The sequence below is a fragment of the Helianthus annuus genome, chromosome 12 (genome assembly GCF_002127325.2).
Source record: "Helianthus annuus cultivar XRQ/B chromosome 12, HanXRQr2.0-SUNRISE, whole genome shotgun sequence".
Lineage (NCBI taxonomy): Eukaryota > Viridiplantae > Streptophyta > Magnoliopsida > Asterales > Asteraceae > Helianthus > Helianthus annuus.
In genome coordinates, this window is record NC_035444.2 from 146,645,515 (window position 1) to 146,672,191 (window position 26,677).

The 26,677-nt window shown below is 37.0% G+C and overlaps 2 protein-coding genes and 1 long non-coding RNA gene across 3 annotated transcripts; 2 read left to right on the forward strand and 1 right to left on the reverse strand.

Annotated features, from left to right (window-relative positions):
* The first annotated feature begins 4,121 nt into the window (after nucleotides 1-4,121).
* LOC110880949 lies at nucleotides 4,122-4,541 on the forward strand. Its single transcript, XR_002559519.1, has 2 exons — nucleotides 4,122-4,294; nucleotides 4,372-4,541. It is a non-coding gene; the product is annotated as an uncharacterized LOC110880949 (long non-coding RNA).
* A 2,911-nt stretch (nucleotides 4,542-7,452) lies between these two features.
* Nucleotides 7,453-12,158, reverse strand: LOC110884196 (protein trichome birefringence-like 19). The gene is made up of 2 exons (XM_022131880.2): nucleotides 11,574-12,158; nucleotides 7,453-8,440 (listed from the first exon to the last, which is right to left on the reverse strand). Exons 1-2 carry the CDS (start codon nucleotides 12,075-12,077, stop codon nucleotides 7,619-7,621), a joined length of 1,326 nt encoding a protein of 441 aa, XP_021987572.1. The 5' UTR covers nucleotides 12,078-12,158; the 3' UTR covers nucleotides 7,453-7,618.
* Nucleotides 12,159-18,794: 6,636 nt separating this feature from the next.
* On the forward strand, nucleotides 18,795-21,834 carry LOC110884195. Its single transcript, XM_035981386.1, has 5 exons — nucleotides 18,795-18,820; nucleotides 18,985-19,048; nucleotides 19,383-20,625; nucleotides 20,733-21,451; nucleotides 21,823-21,834. The coding sequence occupies exons 1-5, from the start codon at nucleotides 18,795-18,797 to the stop codon at nucleotides 21,832-21,834; spliced, it is 2,064 nt and encodes a 687-aa protein (XP_035837279.1).
* The last annotated feature ends 4,843 nt before the right edge of the window (nucleotides 21,835-26,677 follow it).

Genomic DNA, 26,677 nt, shown 5'->3' on the forward strand with positions numbered 1-26,677 from the left:
TTCTTCAGGCAAAAGGAAGTGACATGGCTTATACCATGAACTGGGACAAATTCAAGGAAGTAGTAGAAAGAAAATTTTGTCCTCCTTATGAAAAGGAACGAATAACTAACAAGTTCCTAAATCATAAAATGTTAGATGTGAATTGTCGTGAATATACGACAACATTTTTCGAATATGCAAGAATGGTACCAACTCTGGCTTCGCCAGAACCCGTACTAATTTCTCGTTATATTTGGGGATTAGTTAGCGAAATCCGAGACATAGTCAAGGCCGTTAGACCACAGACTATTGAGGAAGCAGTTGAACTAGCTAACATGCTGACAGATGGACTAATCCGCACAAGAGAAGAAAACAAGAAGAAAGAATTAGCCCAGAAAATTTCCCAAGAACTCAAGAAGAAAGAAACTGAACCGTCATTGGAGCAACCTATCTGCAGAAATAGTAACAAAACGCATTCAGGACGATGTCGTTTTAGGAACACACCCTACTGTGACTTCTGCAAGATGACCGGGCACACAGAGGAAGAGTGCAGAAGGAAAACTAACATCTGTTACAATTGCGGGGAAACCGGACACATCAAACCGTATTGCCCAAAACTAACCAAAGCGTCTGACAACAAGGCTAGAACAACAAACGGAGCTAAGAAGAACGCGCTAGCATACGCACTTACTACACAAGAAGTAGAGATGATTCCAGACGTAGACACTGATATATATCTAAGTTAAGTTATTATTTGACCCTAGTACAAATAAAAGTTCATAAATAAATACATTCCGTCAAATATTTCCTCTATTTCAGATCCATACCAAACTTATTTGGTTTTCACTTTCGTTGAATCATTTATTTGGTCACGATCACCTTGTGGTGACGTTTTCACAAATTTGAAGCTTGTGCTAATCTCGTTGCACCTCTTACATACGGGTTTAATTATTCATTCATGTTGAATCACTTTGATTTATTCTATCAAAACAATCTTAACACAATCGTGTGCTAAGATAATGATACACAAATTCATTTCATATTTCCGTGTATCTATCGAGCGCTTCGCAATCTTTATTGCTTTATCATCTTTGATCATTTCAATTTCAATCCAAAATCCTAATGTATTTATTTGAAACATTCGGATTTACTTCATTTGATTTACATCATGGTGAAACTCGTTTCATTCACCACTACTATGACACCTTGTGGCGTCATAATAAATTTATAGCTTGAACTATTTTCAATTTCACTCCTAATATACGAATTTTAATTTTTGGTTCATATTCTTAACAATCTTAATACAACTATGTGTAAGATAAAAGTACACAAATTCGTATCATATTCCGGTGTACTTTTTAAACGTTTCTTCTATCATCGAAAATTTTATAATATTTCATTTTGTCTTTTCATCATCAATTGAAACTCCTATTTGAAATGAATATCCAAGTTTTCTTCATTTAAACTTTCAGTTGATTATACGGTGAAATTGTTCGAACACCGTAATTATTGAAATTATTCCAATCATTACGACACCTTGCGGAGTCGTTACAAACTTGTAGCTTGGGCTAATCCTAATCATACGAACCATTCAAAACCACGTATGTCTTTCATTTGACTCATCATATGAAAGTAATCTTGATATAATTGTGTATTAAGACAATGATACACTAAACTCTATTGTATTCCAGTGTATCCTTGCAATGTCAATACACTAATTTTTCTCTTGATATGATTCGATAAATAACAATGATCTTCGTGCTATTATTCTGACCTTATTGATTCTGAGTTTTCCTCAGTTGCCAATCAAAGTAAGTTTTCTTTTGACCATGAATTTTATTCTAAAAAGTCATTTCACTAACTGTAAACAGATATCTATTTGATCATATATCTGTTGACTTGAACCTAGTCCCATTCGAAACTATATCATTTCATTTCATTCAGTGGTCATCAATTTCTTGAACTATTTCAGTTGAACTTCTTAAAACCCTACTGATACAACTAGTATTCACAAAATTTGACTCTGTGTCATTTACCTTAAAAGAATCCAGTTCCATTGACTAAATTATGACATAAATCTAACAGAAATATCATAACCCAAATCTCGAGGACGAGATTTTTATTAAGGTGGGGAGGATGTAACAACTGTCACTAAAAAACCATAATTAGGATGGTAATTAGCTATTAAGGAAACCCTAATTAAGAAACCCAAGTAATTCTGCACTAACCCTAAAATTTCCAGAACAATCAGAATCAGGATCAGGGCCCCTAAAACTCAAGGGGGGATAAACCCTAGCCAACGATTATCTTAACAACTATCTGTCAAAATCGAATTTTAAGAAACTGTCGACTCATCCAGCCTACATGCACGAAGGGCTACCCTATGAAGTAGGGTGACCCCTCGCGTAGCGCGACGCCCATGGGGGTACCCCTCGCGCTACGCGACGGGGGTCAAATTTCGTATATAAATAGGGGTGTCTGGGACTTGAATTTGAGAGTTGAAACGACGTAAAACGTCAAAATACACGCTGAGTTATCAGCTATATACTACACAAACACACACAGATCTCGAATCGCTGCCGCAATCAGGGTAATAACTCGATCGCTATTACGATTCAAAGTCCGATCGATTATAACTATCCAACGATAGTCCAGGTGCTGCTCAATTGAGCTTGTACTTTGATTATTCATCGTGATTTTGACTTGAATATTAGAGTGCTGTTCGAATTCGGACTATGCTCTGTTATTCGTTGTGAATCCGATTGAATTATCGAGTATTGCACTGATTAATCGTTGTGAAGGTTTAATCTCGTGAATTGTCGTAATTGCTGTATTAGTTACAACCCCGTTTGTGTGAATTAGGCTAATCAGTAGACTAGACTCTGCCCAAATTGAATCAACAATATATCAAGGATATCTGTAGACTAAACTTTGCCCGTAGAAATCTGCAATGTGAGTTCATTTCTCTTTTCTCACCGTTTGTGAGTCCATACTCTTTTATCACAGTTTTATCACTTTTTGTGAAACAATTATATTACAAAATGCTTTCTAAAATCCTAAATGGTTACCAGTTATACTTACAGTGATTAAGTTATTATATTTTATAAATAACTACTGGTATGGGAGGTATTATACATTATTTGATTCTTGTTACTATTACCCAGGAAGTTAGCATGACCACAATTATAACTAATTTAACATTAAATTATTATGTATAAATTTAAATGATGCATACCATAATAAAATAGTCAAGTATAATACTTTTAGTCAGGTTACTATACCCTGATATTACAATTAGTGAATTAACATATTTTGATAAGTTATAATAATTGATATAAAATGTCATTATTCTGGATTGCATGATTTTGTGCTATAGATAATATATATTGACAAAGTAATGTTATGAGACATCATTATGTCCAAAGTCACTATATGAGAGAATGATCAGCAGTGATATGTCCAAAGACACTAGTTGAAAGAATGATCAACAGTGTTATAATTAGAATCACTAGTTGAAAGAATGATCAACAGTGATAATGTCCAGGAACACTAGTTGAAAGAATGATCAACAGTGTTATGAACAGTGATATGACCCAGGAATCGCCTAATGACAGATAAATTGAATAACAGTAAAGTATAGTTAATTGATTAATTCACTATTGGATGAAAGTAAACCAATGAGTGATATTATTGCTGTTATATTGGAATTGCCATTATGTGACAAAATACTGATTGAGTAAGGTAAATGCAAATAAATATAAAACCTTAATACTGTAAGGTATAACAATATATTTTATAAAAATGGAATGATCTCACTCAGCATTTCCTGCTGACAAAACCTTTTTCAAACATGTTTCAGGTAATTATCATAAGGCTGGATACGGCACTGAAAGGCATCAAGAAATGGCTTATTAAAGAAATATTGTTTTATAAAATAAAACTTATCTTTTTAAAATAGGGATTTATCCCATCTATTTAAATCAAATCCGGTGTTTTCTAAACTCTGATATTTTTCCTAACTCACGGTCCTGATGAAAATTCCGCTGCAATGTTTTTCAAAAATAATCACCGGTACCACGGGACTGCTCACGGCACCCGATTCCGTCCAGGGTGGGTCGGGGGTCGTGATAGTTCATAGATATGTACGTATTGTATACATGGTTTCAATACATTTAAGTATTGACGTTATTAACCGTGTGCCTTGAGAATGAAATGTAATGCAGGTACATTATTGATGTCTTATCAAGGATTAGACACCCAGATGGAACGATTAAATCTAGAAAGATAACGGATGGAAAGTATACGTGGATAGAACGTAACGAGACTACATGATTATGAACCTTGTTTGTATATGATGTATGCTAATGTTGCGAATGTATGTGGTGGGTGCAGGTTGTACGAATCACAGATTATCATCAAGAGGAGTAGCGATCAAGTCAAGAGCAAGGATTGTACGGAAAGTGCGGTCACATAGTTAGGTTATGTATTGCCTTGAAGTCTTAAAATTGAGTACGAATGTTGCGATTACTTTTTATGAAACGTTTGACAATTTGTAACTTGAACAGTCATGTAAGTAATGTCGTTACCAAAGAAATAAATTTTAAGGTTCGTAATTCCGCTGCGTCGTTTTAAGGTTAAACGTGTTAGGGTCTTACAAATCCGACATTCACTTGATTTTTGTGATTATTTTTCGGCCATGATGGTGATTCAAGTCACTTGAGCCTTCCCCATGGTGGTGAATCGCGGTGTTTTTTTTACTGTGAGATACGTAGAGGGTGAGATTTGGGATTTTGATGTTGTCAGCAATTTACGAACCGTTTATGACGGCGACGAACGGTGGTTGTGAATGTATAGTGTTTACCTTATTTTGGGGGTTTCGTGGTTAGCTTTTGTGTCATTGTTGCACGTGAGTTTCAAACCAGCTACGATTGTTGCTTTTTTTCCATGGATATCGATGTGTTGAGCTATGATGATGTTGTATGAAGTTTTTGGTTGTCTGATATAGCGATGCTTAACTGGCTGTGATGGTTTCCAGAGCCTTGGATGTGTGTTTTCGTTAACCTTTGTGTGCATTAGACCAAGGGTATGGGGGCCGGCTTAGGCCCGGCGAAGGCCGGCGCCGGTCCCCCACACCGCCCCCCTTGGCCCGGCTTGTGATAACCGGCTTCCCCAAGACGATGTTGACGGGCCCATATTTTGAATATATAGCCGCTCAACGGCTATATGCATTTAATAAAAAAATTTTCCTTTTTTCTATAAAACCATCTCATTTTATACCATTTTTCATCATTTTCTCCCCACTTTCAACCCAAAACACTCTCATTTTTATACCATTATTTTATAAAAAAAATATCTTTTCATCCACAATGGCATCTAATTCTTGGTGGTCCTCGGGTTCTTCGGACGAAGAGGAGATGTTTTTCGCAAACGCTGTGGTAAAGGCGGCGCAGATTCTTATGGAGGAGGAAGAGGAAGAGAAAGACGTCTCGTCTGAAAGCGTGCGTTCGCACCGAAGAGGTTGCGCCTTTGTATGTATGCTTGCATTTTGCTCCATAACATAATTATTGAAGACGAAGGTCGGGCGATTTGTGAGTATGATGAGAATGCATCTTACGGGAATACTGTCCCGGTAGATCCAACGCAACAGGATTTAAACTCGTTCGCGCTAACCAACGACTACACGCATGCAAACCTTCAACAGGATTTATCTTCTTTTATGTCTTATTTTTATTTAAATTTTGAATTGTTTTTATAAAGTTAAACAAATAAAAAAGTTAAACAATAAAAATTAAACATTAAACAATAAAAGTTAAACAAATAAATAAATTAAACAATAAAAAATTATGTGAGGTAGGCCCATCCTCCATCCCCCCTCAAAAATGGAGGAGGCCCATCCTCCATAAGATGGTGATGTGGCGCCTACGTGGCAGCCCATCCTCATGGGGATGAGCCTCCCCATACCCACTAGTCTTATGTTGTTATATTTTGTTCTGGGTTGTACCCACTTCGTGGCTGTAACGACCTTAGGGGGTGGGGGTGGTCACTAGTGATAGAATTCTATCACTCACAAGCACCCAATCAAGTTCCGCCATGTCATCAACCATTTTTCCATTACTCACAACCTTTTTTGGTGGCAATGGTCATCACTCACCATCACACCCAACAATTTCCCCCCAACCAACAATTACCCTAAAAAAAACCATCACGGGCCGTGAAGAAAATAACGAAATCAGATTTCGTGGTGCCATCACACATTAAATTGAGAGGTGGCGGTGGGAAAAAAGTGATTTCCACGCGTTGAACTTGGTTTTCGTGATTGTATCACGCACCGCCCCCTCTCCTCTTAGATTGGGTGATGATGATTATGATGCATTCTTGGCATGGCAACTGTGATGCTTGAAATCAAGCAACCAGAATTGCAGCCATGAAATTAGAATCTGAGCCTAAAATCTTTAAATTGAACATGTGAGGAAGAGGATTGTTTTTAGCGAAAGATTGATCGGGGCTGTGCTAATGAAGAAGAAGGTGTGACGGCTTAATGTTTTTATTTTTAAGGTTTTGAGGTAATAAGACATAAAATTAGTTGAGTGACGACTTAGTGTTTTTCAAAGGGGAATTAGGGTTTCATTTTACTGTAAAAGAAAAAAAAAGGAATACGCTTATGGGATTATCTTACGAAATGATGCAATAAATACTGAAAAGTGGATAGTTTAATTTTCTGACCTTAGATCAAGTTATCCCCCAACTGTTTATTCGACATGAATATTGAGTTCTAGCAATGCACAAACTGCAATCAACTTTACTGGGAGGAATGTATGTTTAACCACCATGCTCTTTTCATTTGTATTTCATCACATGTAACTTTCAAGTATGGATCAATGCAGCAAAACACAATATCACAATGCAGTCCAAAAGTTCATTAATGTCTGTAAGATTCCCTCAACTGACTTAACTGGAAGCTTAGGCTAAGCTTTAAGCTTGATTGTTGCCATCTTTTCTTTGTTGTTTTAGTTACTTTTTTACTTGAGTAGATGCGTACCTTCGGCTCAAAGCACATCATTTCAGTTTTGTAAAACGAATATTTCATTTTATGATAATGTCACTCCGTACAAGTTTCTTCGATAATATATGTATTATAAGAGTTGATCAAACGTCGAATAACTTGATTGGTGGAGACAAAGGCCAATGGAACTAAACAAAAAAATGCAAACGTTTTGGCATTGGTGCAGAGATGCAAACATTTTGACATTTGTATACGTCGTATGTGTTCAATTCGTCAAATAACTTGATTGATTACGAAAATGTATTTTGCGCAACTTATGTAACTAACATGCTTGGTGTTAACATCCTAAGTTGCAACTCAAGTATTTAACTTAATGGAAATATAAATTTAGCCCCCGTCGCATCGCGGCGTGTTACTTTTCTAGTTTATTTCAACTTTCAAACACACATTTCTTCTAAGCATTCAACCCCTTTTGCGTGTAAATACTTCGATGTGATATGATATAAATCATATTACAAGAAGAAAGAAAACTCCCAAAATTAACAACAATTAAAATGATAATAATCAAACTTTCTATAAAAAAGGGTTTTTCACTTTTTCTGTCCCCTTAATTTCGTGTTTAAAAAACTAAAAAGTTTAACTTGCTATTTTCCTTTTCCTTTGATTGACAAGCTTCTCTTGGGCAGTTATCCTACCCTCCATCTTCAACATATGTAGCAAGAAATCACTCCACGTGTCAATGGGCCCAGGTAGGCACCAATGCACACAATCATTATACAAAGTCACATTCTCATTGGGCCAATGCCCATATTTACTTGGATGTCCATCAGGCCTTAACAACATGGGCTGTGTTATATCCATAAGCCTAAACTTCAGCCCATTTTCATTCGCCTTTTTTAGGGCTTTATCAAATTCTTCCATTTGGGCCAAATACAACTCCAAATTAGAACCCTCTAACCTTATCTCATTGCTCTTGAAAGGCTTTTTTCTAATACAATCCCCTCCGCCATTCCAATCCCCACCTTCAAAATGCATCGGTGCGAATGTGCGTAAAAACGTCACACCCTTAAATTGTTTCCTGCTCATGATCGCCTTGTATGCGGTCCTTAACGCTCTTCTATACCCGAATGTCATTGGGTAGTCAGTGACATTTTCTAGTTGACAAAATTTGCAACCAACCACGCGATGGTTCTCATAGTAGAACGAAGGCCGTGAGAACCAATGGCCTCCGTTTATTACTAGGTAATTGAACTCATCAATGTGGTTGGTCCACTTCTTGTCAAACTCGTCTAGGTATAAACTGAACACGCCCGTGTGAGTTGGACCGTCAGTATCGGGTTGATCAAACTTCACCAAAAATGGTGACCAATATGTGGCCATGGTGAAGTTGTAGGAGACGTAGTACCATCGCTTGAAGTCGTCGTCTTTTGTTGTCGAGATATCGATAGGATACTCCACCTAAGAATTTAATTGCAAGACACCAATGTAAGTCATTGTCAAGTTCACATGCATAGCTTAAGATGAAGCCATTTGTATGAAGTAATGCACATGCAAATGCAGAGATTGTGATCATGGTTTCAGTGAAAAAGACGATGAAACTTCTGGAAAAAAGACAGGAAAAATAAAAGCATGGTGGAAGGATCCATGCATGTTCCCACAAGAATATATTCCCTAAGTTTTGTCACCAAGTAATTGTAATTTATTTTCCTATAAAACCACTACATAAATGAGTATCATCATAGACTTTCAATCATAGAATCTTGTTAAAGATAAAAAAAAAGAGTTAAATGCTATTTTAATCTATGTGGTTTGGGTCATTTTGTCACTTTAGTCCAAAGGTTTGAAAAATTGTCATTTTAGTCTAAATAGTTTCAAATGTTGACATTTCAGTCCACTGTGTTAACTCCATCCCTTTATTCTGTTAACTAGAAGGGCATTTCGGTCATTTTATATGTAATTCTGTTAACTAGAAGGACATTTCGGTCATATAAAATGATCAGATTACCCTTCTAGCTAACAGAAAAAATGAACGGAGTTAACCCAATAGACTAAAATAGCAACGCTTGAAACTACTTAGACTAAAATGACAATATTTCAAACATTTAACTCTAAAAAAAATGGTAGATTGTGTTGTCCATTGTCATAAGTTTTGTAGTGTAAAAATATTATATTCCAAGAATTGATTGGATTTTTGGGACAAAGATTAGAGAAGGATATGAAGATCTTTTTTTAAGTCCTTGTTACTAAGCTATAAACTAACTGTTATATAAACTAAAATGAATAAAACGTTTAATACTAAATTTGTTATTTATTTTGTTTTTTATCAGATGTTATCTAAATAAACATGTGACATGTGAATAGTTAGGTTATGTATAAACCCCTAAAAAGGTTAAAGCTTACATAATTTCAAATTAAACGTTGTCATTATTATAATTATTTCCCCATCAAACGTACGTATCAGTCGGTCACCTACTTTCTACTAGTCAATGAAGAAAACTAGAATACAAAACTATATGATAATTTTAAAATGCTTTATATCACCTTTCTTCGAGGCTTCACTTTCTCCAAAAAAAAATTAAAAAAATAATATACATACATATATTTATGATGATACATGTGTTACCATACAGAGTCAATCATACTTGAATGTATCTTATATGTCTATCATTACAAAGGATTTAAAAATAAAAAATAATATACATACATACATATTTATGATGATACATGTGTTACCATACAGTATCAATCATAGTTGATTGACTAAATTGTCATTTTAATCTCTGAGTTTTGTTTAAATTTGTCATTTTAGTTCAAATAGTTTTTTTGCCTCTAGGTCCCTGACTTTTCCCTTTTGTTGCCATTTTGATCACATACACCAACTCCATCCAAAAACTCCATCTTTAACCAGGGGTATTTTAGGGATTTTCATTTTAAATGATTTCAATTGCCATTTTGATCCAATTCCAAAAAATCAAAAAAAATTCCAAAAAATCAAAAAAATTCCAAAAACTAATAAAAATTCTAAAAAATTCAAAAAATCCGTTTCGGCGCGAACCGTTTCGAACCCGAACCGTTTCGAAGCGAACCGTTTCGACGCGAACCGTTTCGACCCGTACCGTTTCGACGCGAACCGTTTCGACCCGTACCGTTTCGACCCGAACCGTTTCGAGCTGAACCGTTTCGACGCGAACCGTTTCGACCCGAACCGTTTCGAGCTGAACCGTTTTGACGCAAACCGTTTCGAACCCGAACTGTTTCGAGCTGAACCGTTTCGACGCGAACCGTTTCGACCCGTACCGTTTCGACCCGAACCGTTTCGAGCTGAATCGTTTCGACGCGAACCGTGCCTTATCGACGCGAACCGTTTCGAACCGTACCGTTTCGATGCGAACCGTCGAAACGGTTCAGCTCGAAACAGTTCGGTTCGATAAGGCACGGTTCGGTTCGAAACGGTACGGCTTGAAACGGTTCGGCTTCGAAACGGTACGGGTTGAAACGGTTCGGCTTGAAACGGTTCGGCTTCGAAACGGTACGGGTCGAAACGGTTCGCGTCGAAACGGTTCAGCTCGAAACGGTTCGGGTTCGAAACGGTTCGCGCCGAAACGGATTTTTTAGAATTTTTATGATTTTTTAGAATTTTTATTATTTTTTAGAATTTTTTTGATTTTTTGGAATTTTTTTGATTTTTTGGAATTGGATCAAAATCGCAATTGAAAACATTTAAAAGAAAATCCCCAAAATACCCCTGGTTAAAGATGAAGTTTTTGGATGGAGTTAGTGTATGTGATCAAAATGGCAATAAGAGGGAAAAGTCAGGGACCCAGAGACAAAAAAAATTATTTAGACTAAAATGGCAAATTTAGACAAAACTCAGAGACTAAAATGACATAAAACTCTAGTTGAATATGTCATATTATCTTATATGTCTATCATTACAAAGGATTTTAAATAACTATAGAAACGTTTAATTCTTCATTTATTAAAAGATTACTTTTAAAAAACTTTTATTTAAAACTATTTAAATATAAAATAACGTGAAAATGAGAGCTCAACTGCTCTCGATTTTTGTTCCCACAATTCCGAATCTTGCTTCCTTTTTTTCTCCACACAGTGAACGTGAAAAAGAAAATTAACCAGAGCCTCCACTAATGTACATTTTTCAAAGCTCAATGCAAGATTGTTCATAATATATATTCTAAATTTATCAAAAAAAAAAAAAAAACTTAAAAAACTGAAAAAACCAAGAACAAAACTTGATCAAGATTCAAAAGAAAAAATCTTTTTAATCCTGTAAAATAACTTCTATAAATAAAAACTTATATTTAAAAAAACTCAAGAAAATCACCATCAATGTGATCAATCAAGACTTGATCTTTTCAATAACATATAAACAAATTCTGCAAATAATCAACTGTAAATCATTTAAATATTAAAAAAAACACTCAAGCAAATCACCAACATAATGTGATCAAGACTTGATCTTTACAATAACATATAAACAAATTCTGCAAATAATAATTAACTGTAACTCATTGAAATCATTCAAATAATAATCAATGAACAAAGATAAAAGGGATAAAGAATAACATACCCTAGATAACATGCAAATCAAAGATTGCATATGATTCCTACCCACAGAATCACCAACAAAAGCCAAAGATTTATCCCTCACAATCTCCAAAAACTGGTAAGGATTAAAAATGGGTAGATCACATTCATCCGGTTTCCATCTCCACTTCATGAAATCTGAATCGGGTCGTCCATATTTCTGGCAGTTTTGGTGTTCATGTATAGCCCAACACGTGGTGTTATGGTAATAAGGGGCTTCAGGGTTTGGAACCCACTCGCCGGAGAACACATCGCATTTGTAGTGGTTGTCGTCGACGGTGATGAGTGGGTGGTGAGGTAGTGTGGTGGTGGCCGGAGAGGTGGAAGAATGGGTGGTGGAGGAGAGAGATGGGAATTTGTGGAAAGGGAAATAGAGAGGGATGACTGTGAGGGTGATTAGGGTTAGGGTTATGAGTAAGAGGATCTTGGAGGTGGTTAGATGGGTTGTGTTTTGATAGTTCTTGCCATGAACACCACTCTGCTTCATGGGGATGAAAGGATATGTGTGTGAGAGAGAGAATGATGTTCAAGTTCCAAGGAGATGGGCTGAACAAGGGAAGTGGTATTTACTCACAAAGTTTCTATATATGTTATAGAAAATAAGACAAAAAGAGCCTCCTTTGTCATTTATGTTTTGTAATTTATGTGTAAAAATTTTCCTCACAAATATCTAGCTATTTTTGTTACGGGTTCAAGCCTCGTGTAGTGTTCTAGGTTTCTTGAGAGCTATTCATTACTTAAATCCCAGTTATGAAAAAGGTTACAAAAAGGTTACTGGTTTCGTCTGATAATAGGCTAACCAGGAGAACGACCATAATTTCTGACCGATGGCATGACCAATTTTGCAAGCACTTCTACAATTTCCAAATTGCTAAGAGTTTCACCAGTGAGAATAAGGACTAGCTAGTGAATCCAAATGTTCAAGAACAAATAAGCAACTACGATTGTCATACATTTGACATTTCACATTTCACATTGTCTTTTCACTAAACTATACATGTCTTGGTGCATTTGCTACACATCAGGGGCAACGCCCCTAATATTGAATTTACTTTGACATCGGCTAAAAGGATGGTCATCGAAACTTAATCCCAACCTTCATAAACCTTTCATTAGTCGGGATCTCTCTACCTCGGATCATCCACTCGGGCAAGTCCATTACTCTATGGGGCAATTGTTTAGTATTAGATCACAATGACCAACATTTCCACACAAATGGTTCAATAGTTATTAGAGTTACGACATTGGTATGGCCAATTGTATGACTTACGACTCCCCTGACCTTATTGTCGAGCTCCAGGATTTAGCCTGTCATTAACAGGCTTGTGGCGTTACTGACCCATTTTGAACACAATTAACTAGCCTCCCCACGTTTGTTTTCTAGCAACTAGATGAGCGGTGCGGTAGATTCTTTGCGGCATCATGTCAAATTGTGTTGGAACCGTTAAAGACCGTAGTTACTAGATTAGTAGTTTAGGGTGTTTTGTGGGAAAATTTAAGCCAATGGGCTTGTTTTTGTAAATAAGGCAAACTTCCTTATTGGGGTGGTGTATTTAAAGGGCACAGGCGTATTTGTTAAGTACGTCGGCAAGGACACATATATATAGTTGTAGTATGTGCACATTTTAGGTTTACAAGTTTTAGTGTGAGTTTATTAAGGTGTAACCCGAATTTTAGTGCTTTGAATGTGTATCAAGGATCTGATTTCTTACATCATTTGAGATCTATGTCATTAAATGTTTAATTGCACTCCTCTGAAGGACCAATGTATGCTATTTAATGAGTCCTCAAGACACCTTCACCGTCTTTGAGCATGATGTTACCCTACTTCTATGACATGGTTGAAGTTGCCACCATCGTCGAACTACTCATGACTTCATCGCGAGTTCTTAGACACCTTCTCTAGTCTTTGACATAGCCTACCAAACCAACCAACCAATTAGGCTCCAATATTTGATTTACAACACCACCATTGTTTAGCCATCTTTAAGAGCATTTGGGATATATGAATGTCCCAACTTGTCCAAGTATAGTTCCGCTCTAATACCACTTGCCCAAGAGCCAACTGTTCCATCCCGCTTAAGGTATGGGTTAATGGTTTCATTTTGCCGTGGTCGCATCATGGCAGCAACTACATCTCACGATCAGTGGTATGACTAGATGTGCAAGCAATTTGGGGCACCTATACTCTCAAAATAATTGAGGCTTTCCTTGACGAGAACCATGACTAGCTCATAAACCCAAACGTTTAAGCACGAACACACAAATATAATCATAAAAAATTTGGCACGTCGTTTTTTATGTTATATAAGTTATCATAATTTATGGATGATTAATTTATATGAGTATGTGTAAGCATGCGTGTGTGTTAAGAAATATCTTTTATAAACCACTAAGCATTCAATCAGGTATTGATGAAAAAATATTTCAAAAGACGGAGAATTCTTTTTATACTTTACTTTAGACTTATGAAGGTATTTTAGAAAGGCACCATAATATTTAACTCAAAAGTAGTGTGTAAGTTTCCGATTTTTCCAAAACTTAGTCTTCTTCATCTGAAGAAGGAAGGAACCAAGCCTCACCGACTCATATATCATCATCAACAACTGTCACACCCCGATATTTCCACGTATTACCGGTGGGGAGTATCGTGACGTAGTTGATATCATCATAGTCAAATAATCACAGTTTAATGCACAGCGGAAGTCTTGAAAGTAAAATATTAATACAAACCGAATCACAAAGTATAATTAAATATTATACAAACGGTTGTATGTGGATCCACAGGCGGATCTAAAACATAAAGTAAAATATTGTTCGACATACTTTAAGTATTAAGAGCTTGCAAGACTCTTTAACTAATACTCAGGAGCTTCCAGCCCATTTCGCGTAGTACCTGCACTTAATATTTTTGAAAAATACGTCAGTTTACACTGGTAAATACAATTAACTGACTCTTTTGAAAAGTGTTTATAAAATTGGTTTGATGCACAAGGCACTTTCAATGTATTTTATAGCTTTTACATTATCAGTTATGAATTATTTTATAAAAACTGACTCGTTTGACTTTTCTGTTCATTACTTTGACCCGACAATTGATTGAGTAAACGCGATAATTAGGAGGTGCCCTTTTGAGGGATTATCACCTACTTAATTACCACACATAGCCACTTTCAATTCGAATAATGGCTGGACCGTTAGTGATTAATCACAAAGTCAAAGTATCATTACGATATCTTTGACTTTCGGTCATTAAGCTAATAAAAACTTAACTACAGGAGCTAAGAACGCTTACAAGAGTCCTTAGCACGAAGATTAGACTTAAGAGAGCTTCCTTAATGCTTAGGATGCTCCAGAGAATGCTCCAAAGCTTTAGAAGTTGAGAGAGTATGAAAATTTGAATTTGTGCAATGAATGAAGCAACACCAAGCCCCTATTTATACTACAAGAGGCCATCACCAAATCTTCCTGGGTGTTCTATGTTGTTTCCAGATGTTAACATGTGTCCCAAGTGGTTTTAGATAATATCAAACAGTCCCTAGTTTTGAAATATTGTGAGTGTAAAGCTGAATTGAAGAGGAGAGGTGAGGTGCAGAACCTGCACCTGTGCATGTTGGCTGTGAAAAACAGGTCGTCGCGTGGCGCGACGACAGATGTGGTCCGGGGTCGCGCGGTGCGACGCTGCAAGTGTCCAGCCAACAAATTTGAAACTTGACAAGTTTGGCCCCTGGACCTTCTAATTCTTTGAAACTTCCATTTTAAGCACAATTAACCCATAAAGTTTATATTTGGATGATCTTTAGGATATAACCAAACATCGATAGGTCCGGTTTCGTTAAACGATAACCGAAAACACTAGTCATCAAGTTAACGCTTTTAACCCTTTATTTACGAAAGTTAACATATTTAATATCAAATGATATCGAAACCTCGTGAATTTTTCGTCACTTATCCTTGAGAGTATAATCAATCGTTACAAAGCCCCGGGTTCGTTAAAAGGTCACTCAGAGGAAGTAATTTAACATGTTGACACGTTTAACCCCCGCGTCTTGTAAACTTTCACTTTCTTTCTCAAACGACTTTATACGTTTCACAATTCATTCGTTTAAGAGTATAAACATCATGTCGGGTTGTTGAAAGGCATGGTTTTCATATGTTGACACTTTGGATCCTTTCACACGTATCTTTTCCTTGTTTATCAACTTTAGTCCCTCGAAATCAATTCATTACACGTTTAAAGTTCATAACACGTGTCTTTATAATATTGGACATGATTTTGCGAGGTGTTACATCCTCACCCCCCTTAAAAGAAATCTCGACCTCGAGATTTACTGAAATAAATGAGGGTATTTCTGTTTCATCATGGATTCAACCTCCCACGTGTATTCTGGGCCTCTACGGGCATCCCATTTTACTTTTACGATCGGCACAGTCTTTCTTCGAAGCTTCTTAACCTATCAATCCTCGATCGACAAAGGTTTTTCAACGAACTTCAAGCTCTCATCAATCCGCACGTCCTTATGGGACATTGCTAGCGATTCATCGACTAGACATTTCTTTAAATTGCAGATGTGGAATACATTATGTATTCCATTAAGCACTTCAGGTAGATTTAGCTTGTAGGCTACAGCTCCTACACATTCGATGATCTCGAATGGTCCTATGTATCTTGGACTTAGCTTGCCCTTTTTGCTAAAACGCATTACCCCTTTCCAGGGTGACACCTTGAGTAGCACTTTGTCACCTACCTCGAATTTCAGAGGTTTACGTGTAATATACGAAACTTCTAGACCCTAAAATAATTAATGCTATAAGTATTACAAAAGGTTTATATGCATCTAAAACCTTTATTGTAAAAATATAATTGTTACAAAAAAAAATGATATCGTAACATTATATAGGTACAAATAAATAATTAGTTTTATATCTTGAGCTTATGTGAAAAAAAAAAAAAACGCCTTCCAAATTGGTTCCATAATAACATAAATATATAATAATATTTTAAACAAAATATTGAATGAAATACATATATGGAGGAAGTCAACTACACAGTTACCATCTTCATCCTCTTTAAAATTTTCGATTCAATTAACGTCGGCATTCCTTTTCCGTATTCAATCACCGAATCACTTGTGATCTTTTCTAAACTTGTGGGCTCAATCACAATATTAATCATTCTACAAACGTATAGGAGCATAATCAAAACTTTGAATCAATCCACAATCACAACTGCTACGCTAACAAGAAGTCACTGTTTAGTCTCCCGGCACCAAAACTACATCGCATCACCGCAACCTCTGCAGCCGCCGACCACTGTTGAACACGGAGAACTGTCGGAGGAGCCTACCGGTCACGGATTTCTACCGACTAGCCCTTGAAGCGTTTGAACCAGGTAACCGAAATCACCATGTATCTGTTGTCGAACCATGTTCTTGTGACTTTCCGACTTACGTATCCGGTATTGTTCCATTAATTTGCACAGCCCCATCAAACACTCTTTTTTTTTTCCAGACCCGATTGTCCGCAACCCGCCATCCATTGCTTTAATATCCATCTCACTTGACGACGAAGGTAACCCTTTTAAAAATTCCGCAAATTGCATTGTTTTAGTGTCTATATGTTATCTAAATTAAAGCCGCTACATCTACTGTTGAATCCTTTTGGAAATCAAACATAGATGAAGTGGAAAATAAGATAAGAAAACCATCTCTGGTTGTTTCAATCTTGGATTACTAGTTCTATTTTCATAATTTGAAACCATCAAAATTAGAATACTAATTGAACATGTTTTTAAACCGTTTCCGATCACCGGAGATGATAACTTGTCCGTGACTACCTTGTCCACACAAATTATGAGTAGTCCATTTAAATATTTATTATTGTCTTTAGAAAGATGATAATAATAATAATAAGTGGACAACTAGTGTTGATCCTAAATATGTATAAAAGACTAAATCTGTACATATATATATTCATTTAGTTTGTAAGATAAGGTTGAAAAACATTACTCTTTTGAAAGAATAAAAAAAAAATCTTTTATGATTAGAAAGGTTTCAAAAATGATACGAAGGTTCTATAAATTTTTATTAATCAAAGAAAGTTCAGTATTTAAGGATTGATTATAAAAGCATGGGTTTCTTGCCGTCATGCATTCTCTCAACATTTCATAATACACAACTTGATAGAATAATGATTATTTTTATTTTTAAGTTTATTTCTGTTGATTGAGAAACAATTGGTCTTTAATAAATAAATGGCTCTTGTTTAAAACTTCTAAGACTAATGAGAACTATATACATTTGGTGAAAAACTCATCTTTCTATGAAACTGAAAAAAAAAACGATTATCGAGACATCGTCCAAACATTTCCAAACCAACCTCGGTTTATGTATATAGATATATATACGTAATTTCACGTACAAACTTACTATAATGGTTTCGAAACAATTTTAACCCCAACCGGTATATTTTAGGTCACCATATTATTCAAGAGAGACGCTAGTGTTACGTTAGTTGGAAGCTACAGTTATTATTATTTGCACATTAAGGTACGGATTTTGTGTTCTCTTACTTTTAGCATTATATTGTCTTTTATTCTCATGGTGTACGGATATTCGGTCCGTCACTTCTAGCGTAAAATGGTTGCTCGTTTCATAATATCATAGTTATTGAAAATCGTTATTTGAAATCGTCACATGAGACACCCATCATCATCGTTCCATGATTCATTGTTACACGTGTCGTATTGAATTATTGCCTATAATATATGCATGTGATAGGATTACATTTTTTTCACTCATTCTCGCATGCTCCCATGAGTTTTATTATTTATTATTTTTCATTGGCTAGATGTGACATAGCCTTAGTGTATCATTAGTGTATTTTGCCTTGACTTGAGTGAATCATTTTATTGACCTCAATACCCGAGCATATCCACCTATGGGGACATAGGGCGTCATCATAGGCACAGTTGACGTGCACCATCCGTGGCGGTGCGAAAGGCCCACGGCGTCTCTATATTGTATTGTGTGCTAAGTGATTGCACTTATTGATTATTGAGAGGCGTATGGATCGATCCTAGGAGTGTAAGTGTAAGTGTTAGTGGTAGTGGGATAGGTGTGAGTGCCCACATCCCCTCTACATAATGGTGCATTGGAACTGCAGCTAATGTACAAAGTGTTAGTGTTTATTGTTAGTGGCTCACATGGGTATTTCTAACATACCTTTATGGTATTCATCAGTGATCATTCCGCATATTGTATTGTTGGCATTGTTAAAGTGTTTAGTGTACTTCTTCTTTCATTTATGTGTTAGTGCTATTGTTTCTCCGTTACTGGGCAATTTTTGGCTCAACCGTTTCTTTTTGTTGTTTCTTTTTATTATGTCTTAAACAGGTACTCAGGGAAATCGGGGAAATGTGTGAAGAGTGATAATAAAAAGCTAGAGTTGGAACAAGGAGTTTAATAAAACCTTATATTCAATAAATTTAGACACTTATGTTTTTCTGTCGAGACCGTTATGCCATTTTGGGGATTTTTGTTTTTAAACCTATGGAATTTATGTTTTAATTAAGTTATTAATTGTCTCTGATTACCGAATTGTGTAACACGTCAGCCCTAATCGGGGCGGGGTGTTACAGTTATGGTATCAGAGCTTAGGCTCTATCCTGTAGAAAACATTAAATAAATAATTAAGACACGTGAGGATTGGGTAGACATTGGGTTAGGTATTCCGTTATGTGATTAGTCCTTATTATTTGTTTTATCTAAATTCTTAATGTGACTTTTTTTAGATGCCTCCTCGTCGTGAGACACGCAACTCTGGTCGTCGTAATGGTGGTGGACCAAATGAGCCTGATCCAAATATCGTAGCTGCTATCACTCAGGCCTTTACTGCTATGTTGCCTGCACTTGTTCAGGCCGTACGTGGTCCTGATCCGAATCCGAATCCTAATCCGAACCCTAATCCCAATCCTAATCCGAACCCTAATCCCAATCCTAATCCGAACCCTAATCCCAACCCAAATCCAAACCCAAATGGTGCAATTGGGGATTGGCTAGATAAGTTCATAAAACAGAAACCGAGATCTTTCACAAAGGCAACCACTCCAATTGTAGCAAGGGATTGGATTGCTCATATCGAGAAAATATTTCGGGCGTTAGGAGTTGGCGATGAATTTAAATCGAGATTAGCATCGTATAAACTAGAAGAAGATGCGCAAACTTGGTGGGAAGGTGTATTGGAGGAAAGAGGAGGAGACCCATTTGTGGAGAATTTACCTTGGGCAGATTTTCGTGCTATTTTCTTCGAAAAATATTTTAACAGCGTGGATAAGAGTTCTTACACACGAGAGTATCACAATATCCGTCAGAGGAATGACGAACCACTTTCTGACTTCACTGATCGATTTTATCGACTAGTTGGATTTCTTGGGTCAGCTGCTGGAACACCAGAGGAACAAGCAGAGAAATATCAATGGGCAGTTTGTGATCGGATTCGTAGAGCAATCATCCAGTCAACGTTCCCTACTGTTGCAGAGGCCGCTAAGGCTGCCAAAAAGGTTGATATGGAGAACAAAGAATTTTTGGGTGGTTCCAATAATAGTAGGAAGAGAAACAGAGACGAATACCGCACTCCGTTCACTAGTGAGTCATCTCAAGCACCTACTCGAAATAATCAAATCAATATGGGGAATAGGTCATCGGGAAGGAATAATAGACCATGGCAGGGAAGGGGCCAAAATCAGGGTCAGATCAAACCCTACCAGCCACCAACCCAAGCTCAACCTGTAAACCAGAGAGGTAACCAGAACCCTACTCAGCCTCCAGTGTGTAACCATTGCAACAAGCGTCACCCAGGCGTCTGTCGTCGACTTACTGGGGCTTGCCTTAAGTGTGGAGATATGGGGCATAAGATTAGTGAGTGCCCAAAGGCTGGTAACCGACCAACTGATACCACTAGGGGAGCTACTGTGCCACCTACTACTGGAGGGCGTGTTTTCTCATTGACTGCAGGGGAAGCTGCTAATGCTCCAGGTACAGCCTCTGATAAATGTTTCTTTTAGTATTATTATTTTTGCTTGCTTAGTTATTTATTGGTTTTCATACAATCGTTTGTTTCTTATTGTTTATCGATTCACTAGGTACCGTTTCGGGTAGTATTTATTTGGGTGAGCGTGACTTGTATGTGTTATTTGATACTGGGGCAACCCACTCGATAGTCTCACAACTAATTGCCCGACATCTTAAAATTTCGCCTTCTCCATTGGATCAAGCTTTAGTTATTTCTACACCAATGGGAAATCCTTCGGTTATTACTCACGTCTATAAGGATTGCCCGCTTGTGATCGAAAATGTTATTCGTATAGCGAATCTTTATCCCATGCAAATGGGAGATTTTGATGTCATACTAGGCATGGATTGGTTATCCACGCATCGCGCTACCATCGATTGCCATTCCAAACGAGTCATTTTTGGTGATATTCTGAATCCTGAATGTATTTATCAAGGATCTCAACCTCGAAAATCCATTAAAATCATCTCTGCTCTTAAAGCTCAAAAACTTATATCCCATGGATGCGTGGGATTCTTAGCTGCTATTAAAGATACCACAGTGGATACACCACGTGTCGAAAACGTTCCTATTGTTCGAGACTTCTCTGATGTCTTCCCAGAAGAATTACCAGGGATACCACCTGAACGTGAAGTTGAGTTCACTATTGATTTGATTCCCGGAGCTGAACCTATTTCTAAAGCACCCTATCGTATGGCCCCATTGGAGTTGAAGGAATTGAAAGAACAGCTGCAAGAACTTTTGGAACTTGGATTCATTAGACCTAGTGTTTCACCTTGGGGAGCACCGGTTTTATTTGTGAAGAAGAAAGATGGTAGCATGCGTTTATGCATCGACTACCGGGAGTTGAATAAGATCACCATTCGTAATCGCTACCCCTTACCGCGTATTGATGACCTTTTTGACCAACTCCAAGGAGCGAAGTTTTTCTCAAAGATTGATCTCAGATCAGGGTACCATCAGTTGAGGGTCAGAGATCAAGATGTCCATAAGACAGCATTTCGTACCCGGTACGGTCACTATGAGTTTCTAGTCATGCCTTTTGGTTTGACAAATGCTCCTGCTGTTTTCATGGACCTTATGAATCGAGTATTTCATGAGTACTTGGATCGGTTCGTGATTGTATTCATCGATGACATCTTGGTATTTTCTAAAAGTAGAGGAGAGCATGAGGACCATCTTCGCACGGTTCTAGGAACTCTACGCCAAGAGAAGCTATACGCAAAATTTTCTAAGTGCGACTTTTGGCTTGAACAAGTGGCGTTTCTAGGTCACATTGTATCAGCTGAAGGTATCACAATGGATCCTTCAAAGGTGGAAGCTATCACTAAATGGCCCAGACCAACTTCAGTTACCGAAGTTCGAAGTTTTCTTGGTCTAGCGGGTTATTATCGACGTTTCGTAGAGGGATTTTCTATTTTGGCCTTACCTCTCACTCAACTCTTGAGGAAAGGGGTAAAATTTACTTGGAACGATGATCGGGAAAAGAGTTTTGAGGCACTGAAGCAGAAGCTAGTATCCGCTCCTATTCTTACTCTACCTTCTGGCACAGGCGGATTCGATATATATAGTGATGCATCGAAGAAAGGGCTTGGTTGTGTTCTTATGCAACATGGAAGGGTTATTGCTTATGCCTCACGTCAGCTTAAACCCTACGAGGTGAATTATCCCACGCATGATCTAGAGTTAGCGGCGGTTGTTTTTGCACTTAAGATTTGGAGGCATTATTTGTATGGGGAGACATGTAACATATTCACCGACCATAAGAGCCTCAAGTATATTTTCACTCAGAAGGAGCTTAACATGAGGCAGAGGAGATGGTTAGAGCTACTCAAGGATTATGATGCCAACATTCAGTACCACCCCGGTAAAGCAAATGTTGTTGCAGATGCACTAAGTAGGAAGAATTCTGGGGGTTTGGCATGCTTGACTGTTCAGCCGCAAATTCAATCAGACCTGAGACGCATGGATATTGGTATACAGGTTGGTGAGTCTGGTGGTTATTTGGCTAGACTGAAGATCGAACCGAACCTTATCACTCAGATAAAGGAAGCTCAAAAAGAAGATGGTGAGCTTTGGGCAGTCTTACAAAATTTGGGAGTAGGAAAACAATCTGAATTTCGAGTGGATGAACATGGAACAATATGGTGTGGGAAGCGTTTATGTGTACCAGATGATTCCGCTCTTCGTGAATCATTATTGACTGAGGCACACAGTTCACCTTATTCTATACACCCTGGATCCACAAAGATGTATAGGGATTTGAGGCAACATTTTTGGTGGAGTGGTATGAAAGAAGATGTAGCTAGACATGTGAGCCAGTGTTTGATTTGTCAACAAGTGAAGATTGAACATCAACGGGCTAGTGGATTGTTACAGCCTTTAGATATTCCTGTCTGGAAGTGGGATGATATTTCTATGGACTTTGTAACTGGTCTACCAAGAACCCGTATGAAGAACGATGCTATTTGGGTTGTGGTAGATAGACTTACAAAATCTGCTCATTTCTTACCCATTCAAAAAGGGTACTTGGTGAGTAAGCTATCAGAGATATTCCTTCGTGAGATTGTTCGATTGCATGGTACTCCATCATCTATTGTGTGTGATAGAGATCCACGTTTCACATCACGGTTCTGGAAGGGTTTCCAAAATGCTTGGGATACGAAGATACGATTTAGCACTGCTTTCCATCCGCAAACTGATGGACAGTCTGAACGTACTATTCAGACTTTAGAGGATATGCTTAGATCATGTGCACTTGAGTGGACGGAAACTGGGATGAATACTTGTGCTTGGTGGAGTTTGCCTACAATAATAGTTGGCAAGCTAGTATTGACATGGCACCTTTCGAATTGTTATACGGGCGTAAATGTCGAGCTCCCACATGTTGGGACGAGGTCGGAGAAAAGATGATTGAGGGTCCTGAACTGGTGCAGATCACGAATGAAAAGGTTGCTATTGCTCGTGAGAAACTTAAGGAAGCCCAAAGTAGACAGAAGAGTTATGCTGATCTCCACCGAAGGGCTTTGGAATTTAATGTTGGTGAAAAAGTGTTCTTAAAAGTCTCACCATGCAGGGGTGTCCGACGTTTTGGTATAAAGGGAAAATTGAGTCCTCGTTTTATCGGACCATTTGAAATTTTGGAACGAGTTGGCGAAGTTTCTTATCGGTTAGCTCTACCACCACAATTATCGCACGTGCATAACGTGTTCCATATTTCACTGTTACGTGGGTATAATTATCATCCACTCCATGTTGTGAACTATTCTCTACACGAGATTCGTGAGGACTTATCGTATGAAGAGGAACCAGCGGCTATTTTGGATCGACAAGAACGCGTGATGCGTAAGAAGTCTTTTCCGTTTGTTAAAATCTTGTGGAAGAATCATCCAGAACGTGAAGCCACTTGGGAATCGGAGGAAGCGATCCGTTCTCAATATCCATATCTATTCGAAACCTAAGGTTAGTGTTCCTAATGGTTAAATTTCGTGTATCAAACTCATTTGTGTGTCTGTTCGACTCTTTTGCTAATTGTGTTTGCAACTTCGTTATCGTTTTCGCATCGTTAAATGTGTAACATGAATAGTATACCTTATTCTTCATCGCTAATTTCGTGGACGAAATTATTTTTAAGGGGTAGGGAGTTGAAATACCCGTACCGTGTAGTGTAATATAACGTTAATTTCGAGGACGAAATTTCTTTTAAGGGAGGTAGAATTGTAATATACGAAACTTCTAGACCCTAAAATAATTAATGCTATAAGTATTACAAAAGGTTTATATGCATCTAAAACCTTTATTGTAAAAATATAATTGTTACAAAAAAAAAATGATATCGTAACATTATATAGGTACAAATAAATAATTAGTTTTATATCTTGAGCTTATGTGAAAAAAAAAAAAGGCCTTCCAAATTGGTTCCATAATAACATAAATATATAATAATATTTTAAACAAAATATTGAATGAAATACATATATGGAGGAAGTCAACTACACAGTTACCATCTTCATCCTCTTTAAAATTTTCGATTCAATTAACGTCGGCATTCCTTTTCCGTATTCAATCACCGAATCACTTGTGATCTTTTCTAAACTTGTGGGCTCAATCACAATATTAATCATTCTACAAATGTATAGGAGCATAATCAAAACTTTGAATCAATCCACAATCACAACTGCTACGCTAACAAGAAGTCACTGTTTAGTCTCCCGGCACCAAAACTACATCGCATCACCGCAACCTCTGCAGCCGCCGACCACTGTTGAACACGGAGAACTGTCGGAGGAGCCTACCGGTCACGGATTTCTACCGACTAGCCCTTGAAGCGTTTGAACCAGGTAACTGAAATCACCATGTATCTGTTGTCGAACCATGTTCTTGTGACTTTCCGACTTACGTATCCGGTATTGTTCCATTAATTTGCACAGCCCCATCAAACACTCTTTTTTTTTTTCCAGACCCGATTGTCCGCAACCCGCCATCCATTGCTTTAATATCCATCTCACTTGACGACGAAGGTAACCCTTTTAAAAATTCCGCAAATTGCATTGTTTTAGTGTCTATATGTTATCTAAATTAAAGCCGCTACATCTACTGTTGAATCCTTTTGGAAATCAAACATAGATGAAGTGGAAAATAAGATAAGAAAACCATCTCTGGTTGTTTCAATCTTGGATTACTAGTTCTATTTTCATAATTTGAAACCATCAAAATTAGAATACTAATTGAACATGTTTTTAAACCGTTTCCGATCACCGGAGATGATAACTTGTCCGTGACTACCTTGTCCACACAAATTATGAGTAGTCCATTTAAATATTTATTATTGTCTTTAGAAAGATGATAATAATAATAATAAGTGGACAACTAGTGTTGATCCTAAATATGTATAAAAGACTAAATCTGTACATATATATATTCATTTAGTTTGTAAGATAAGGTTGAAAAACATTACTCTTTTGAAAGAATAAAAAAAAAAAAAATCTTTTATGATTAGAAAGGTTTCAAAAATGATACGAAGGTTCTATAAATTTTTATTAATCAAAGAAAGTTCAGTATTTAAGGATTGATTATAAAAGCATGGGTTTCTTGCCGTCATGCATTCTCTCAACATTTCATAATACACAACTTGATAGAATAATGATTATTTTTATTTTTAAGTTTATTTCTGTTGATTGAGAAACAATTGGTCTTTAATAAATAAATGGCTCTTGTTTAAAACTTCTAAGACTAATGAGAACTATATACATTTGGTGAAAAACTCATCTTTCTATGAAACTGAAAAAAAAACGATTATCGAGACATCGTCCAAACATTTCCAAACCAACCTCGGTTTATGTATATAGATATATATACGTAATTTCACGTACAAACTTACTATAATGGTTTCGAAACAATTTTAACCCCAACCGGTATATTTTAGGTCACCGTATTATTCAAGAGAGACGCTAATGTTACGTTAGTTGGAAGCTACAGTTATTATTATTTGCACATTAAGGTACGGATTTTGTGTTCTCTTACTTTTAGCATTATATTGTCTTTTATTCTCATGGTGTACGGATATTCGGTCCGTCACTTCTAGCGTAAAATGGTTGCTCGTTTCATAATATCATAGTTATTGAAAATCGTTATTTGAAATCGTCACATGAGACACCCATCATCATCGTTCCATGATTCATTGTTACACGTGTCGTATTGAATTATTGCCTATAATATATGCATGTGATAGGATTACATTTTTTTCACTCATTCTCGCATGCTCCCATGAGTTTTATTATTTATTATTTTTCATTGGCTAGATGTGACATAGCCTTAGTGTATCATTAGTGTATTTTGCCTTGACTTGAGTGAATCATTTTATTGACCTCAATACCCGAGCATATCCACCTATGGGGACATAGGGCGTCATCATAGGCACAGTTGACGTGCACCATCCGTGGCGGTGCGAAAGGCCCACGGCGTCTCTATATTGTATTGTGTGCTAAGTGATTGCACTTATTGATTATTGAGAGG

Coding starts and splice junctions, on each gene's coding strand:
- LOC110884196 (XM_022131880.2), bottom strand. CDS start 12,077: ATGAAGCAGAGTGGTGTTCATGGCAAGAACTATCAAAACACAACCCAT. Junction 8,441..11,573: donor TGATTTGCATGTTATCTAGG/GTATGTTATTCT, acceptor TTAAATTCTTAG/GTGGAGTATCCTATCGATAT.
- LOC110884195 (XM_035981386.1), top strand. CDS start 18,795: ATGGGTATTTCTAACATACCTTTATG. Junction 19,049..19,382: donor AGCTAGAGTTGGAACAAGGA/GTTTAATAAAAC, acceptor GACTTTTTTTAG/ATGCCTCCTCGTCGTGAGAC. Junction 20,626..20,732: donor GGAAGCTGCTAATGCTCCAG/GTACAGCCTCTG, acceptor TCGATTCACTAG/GTACCGTTTCGGGTAGTATT.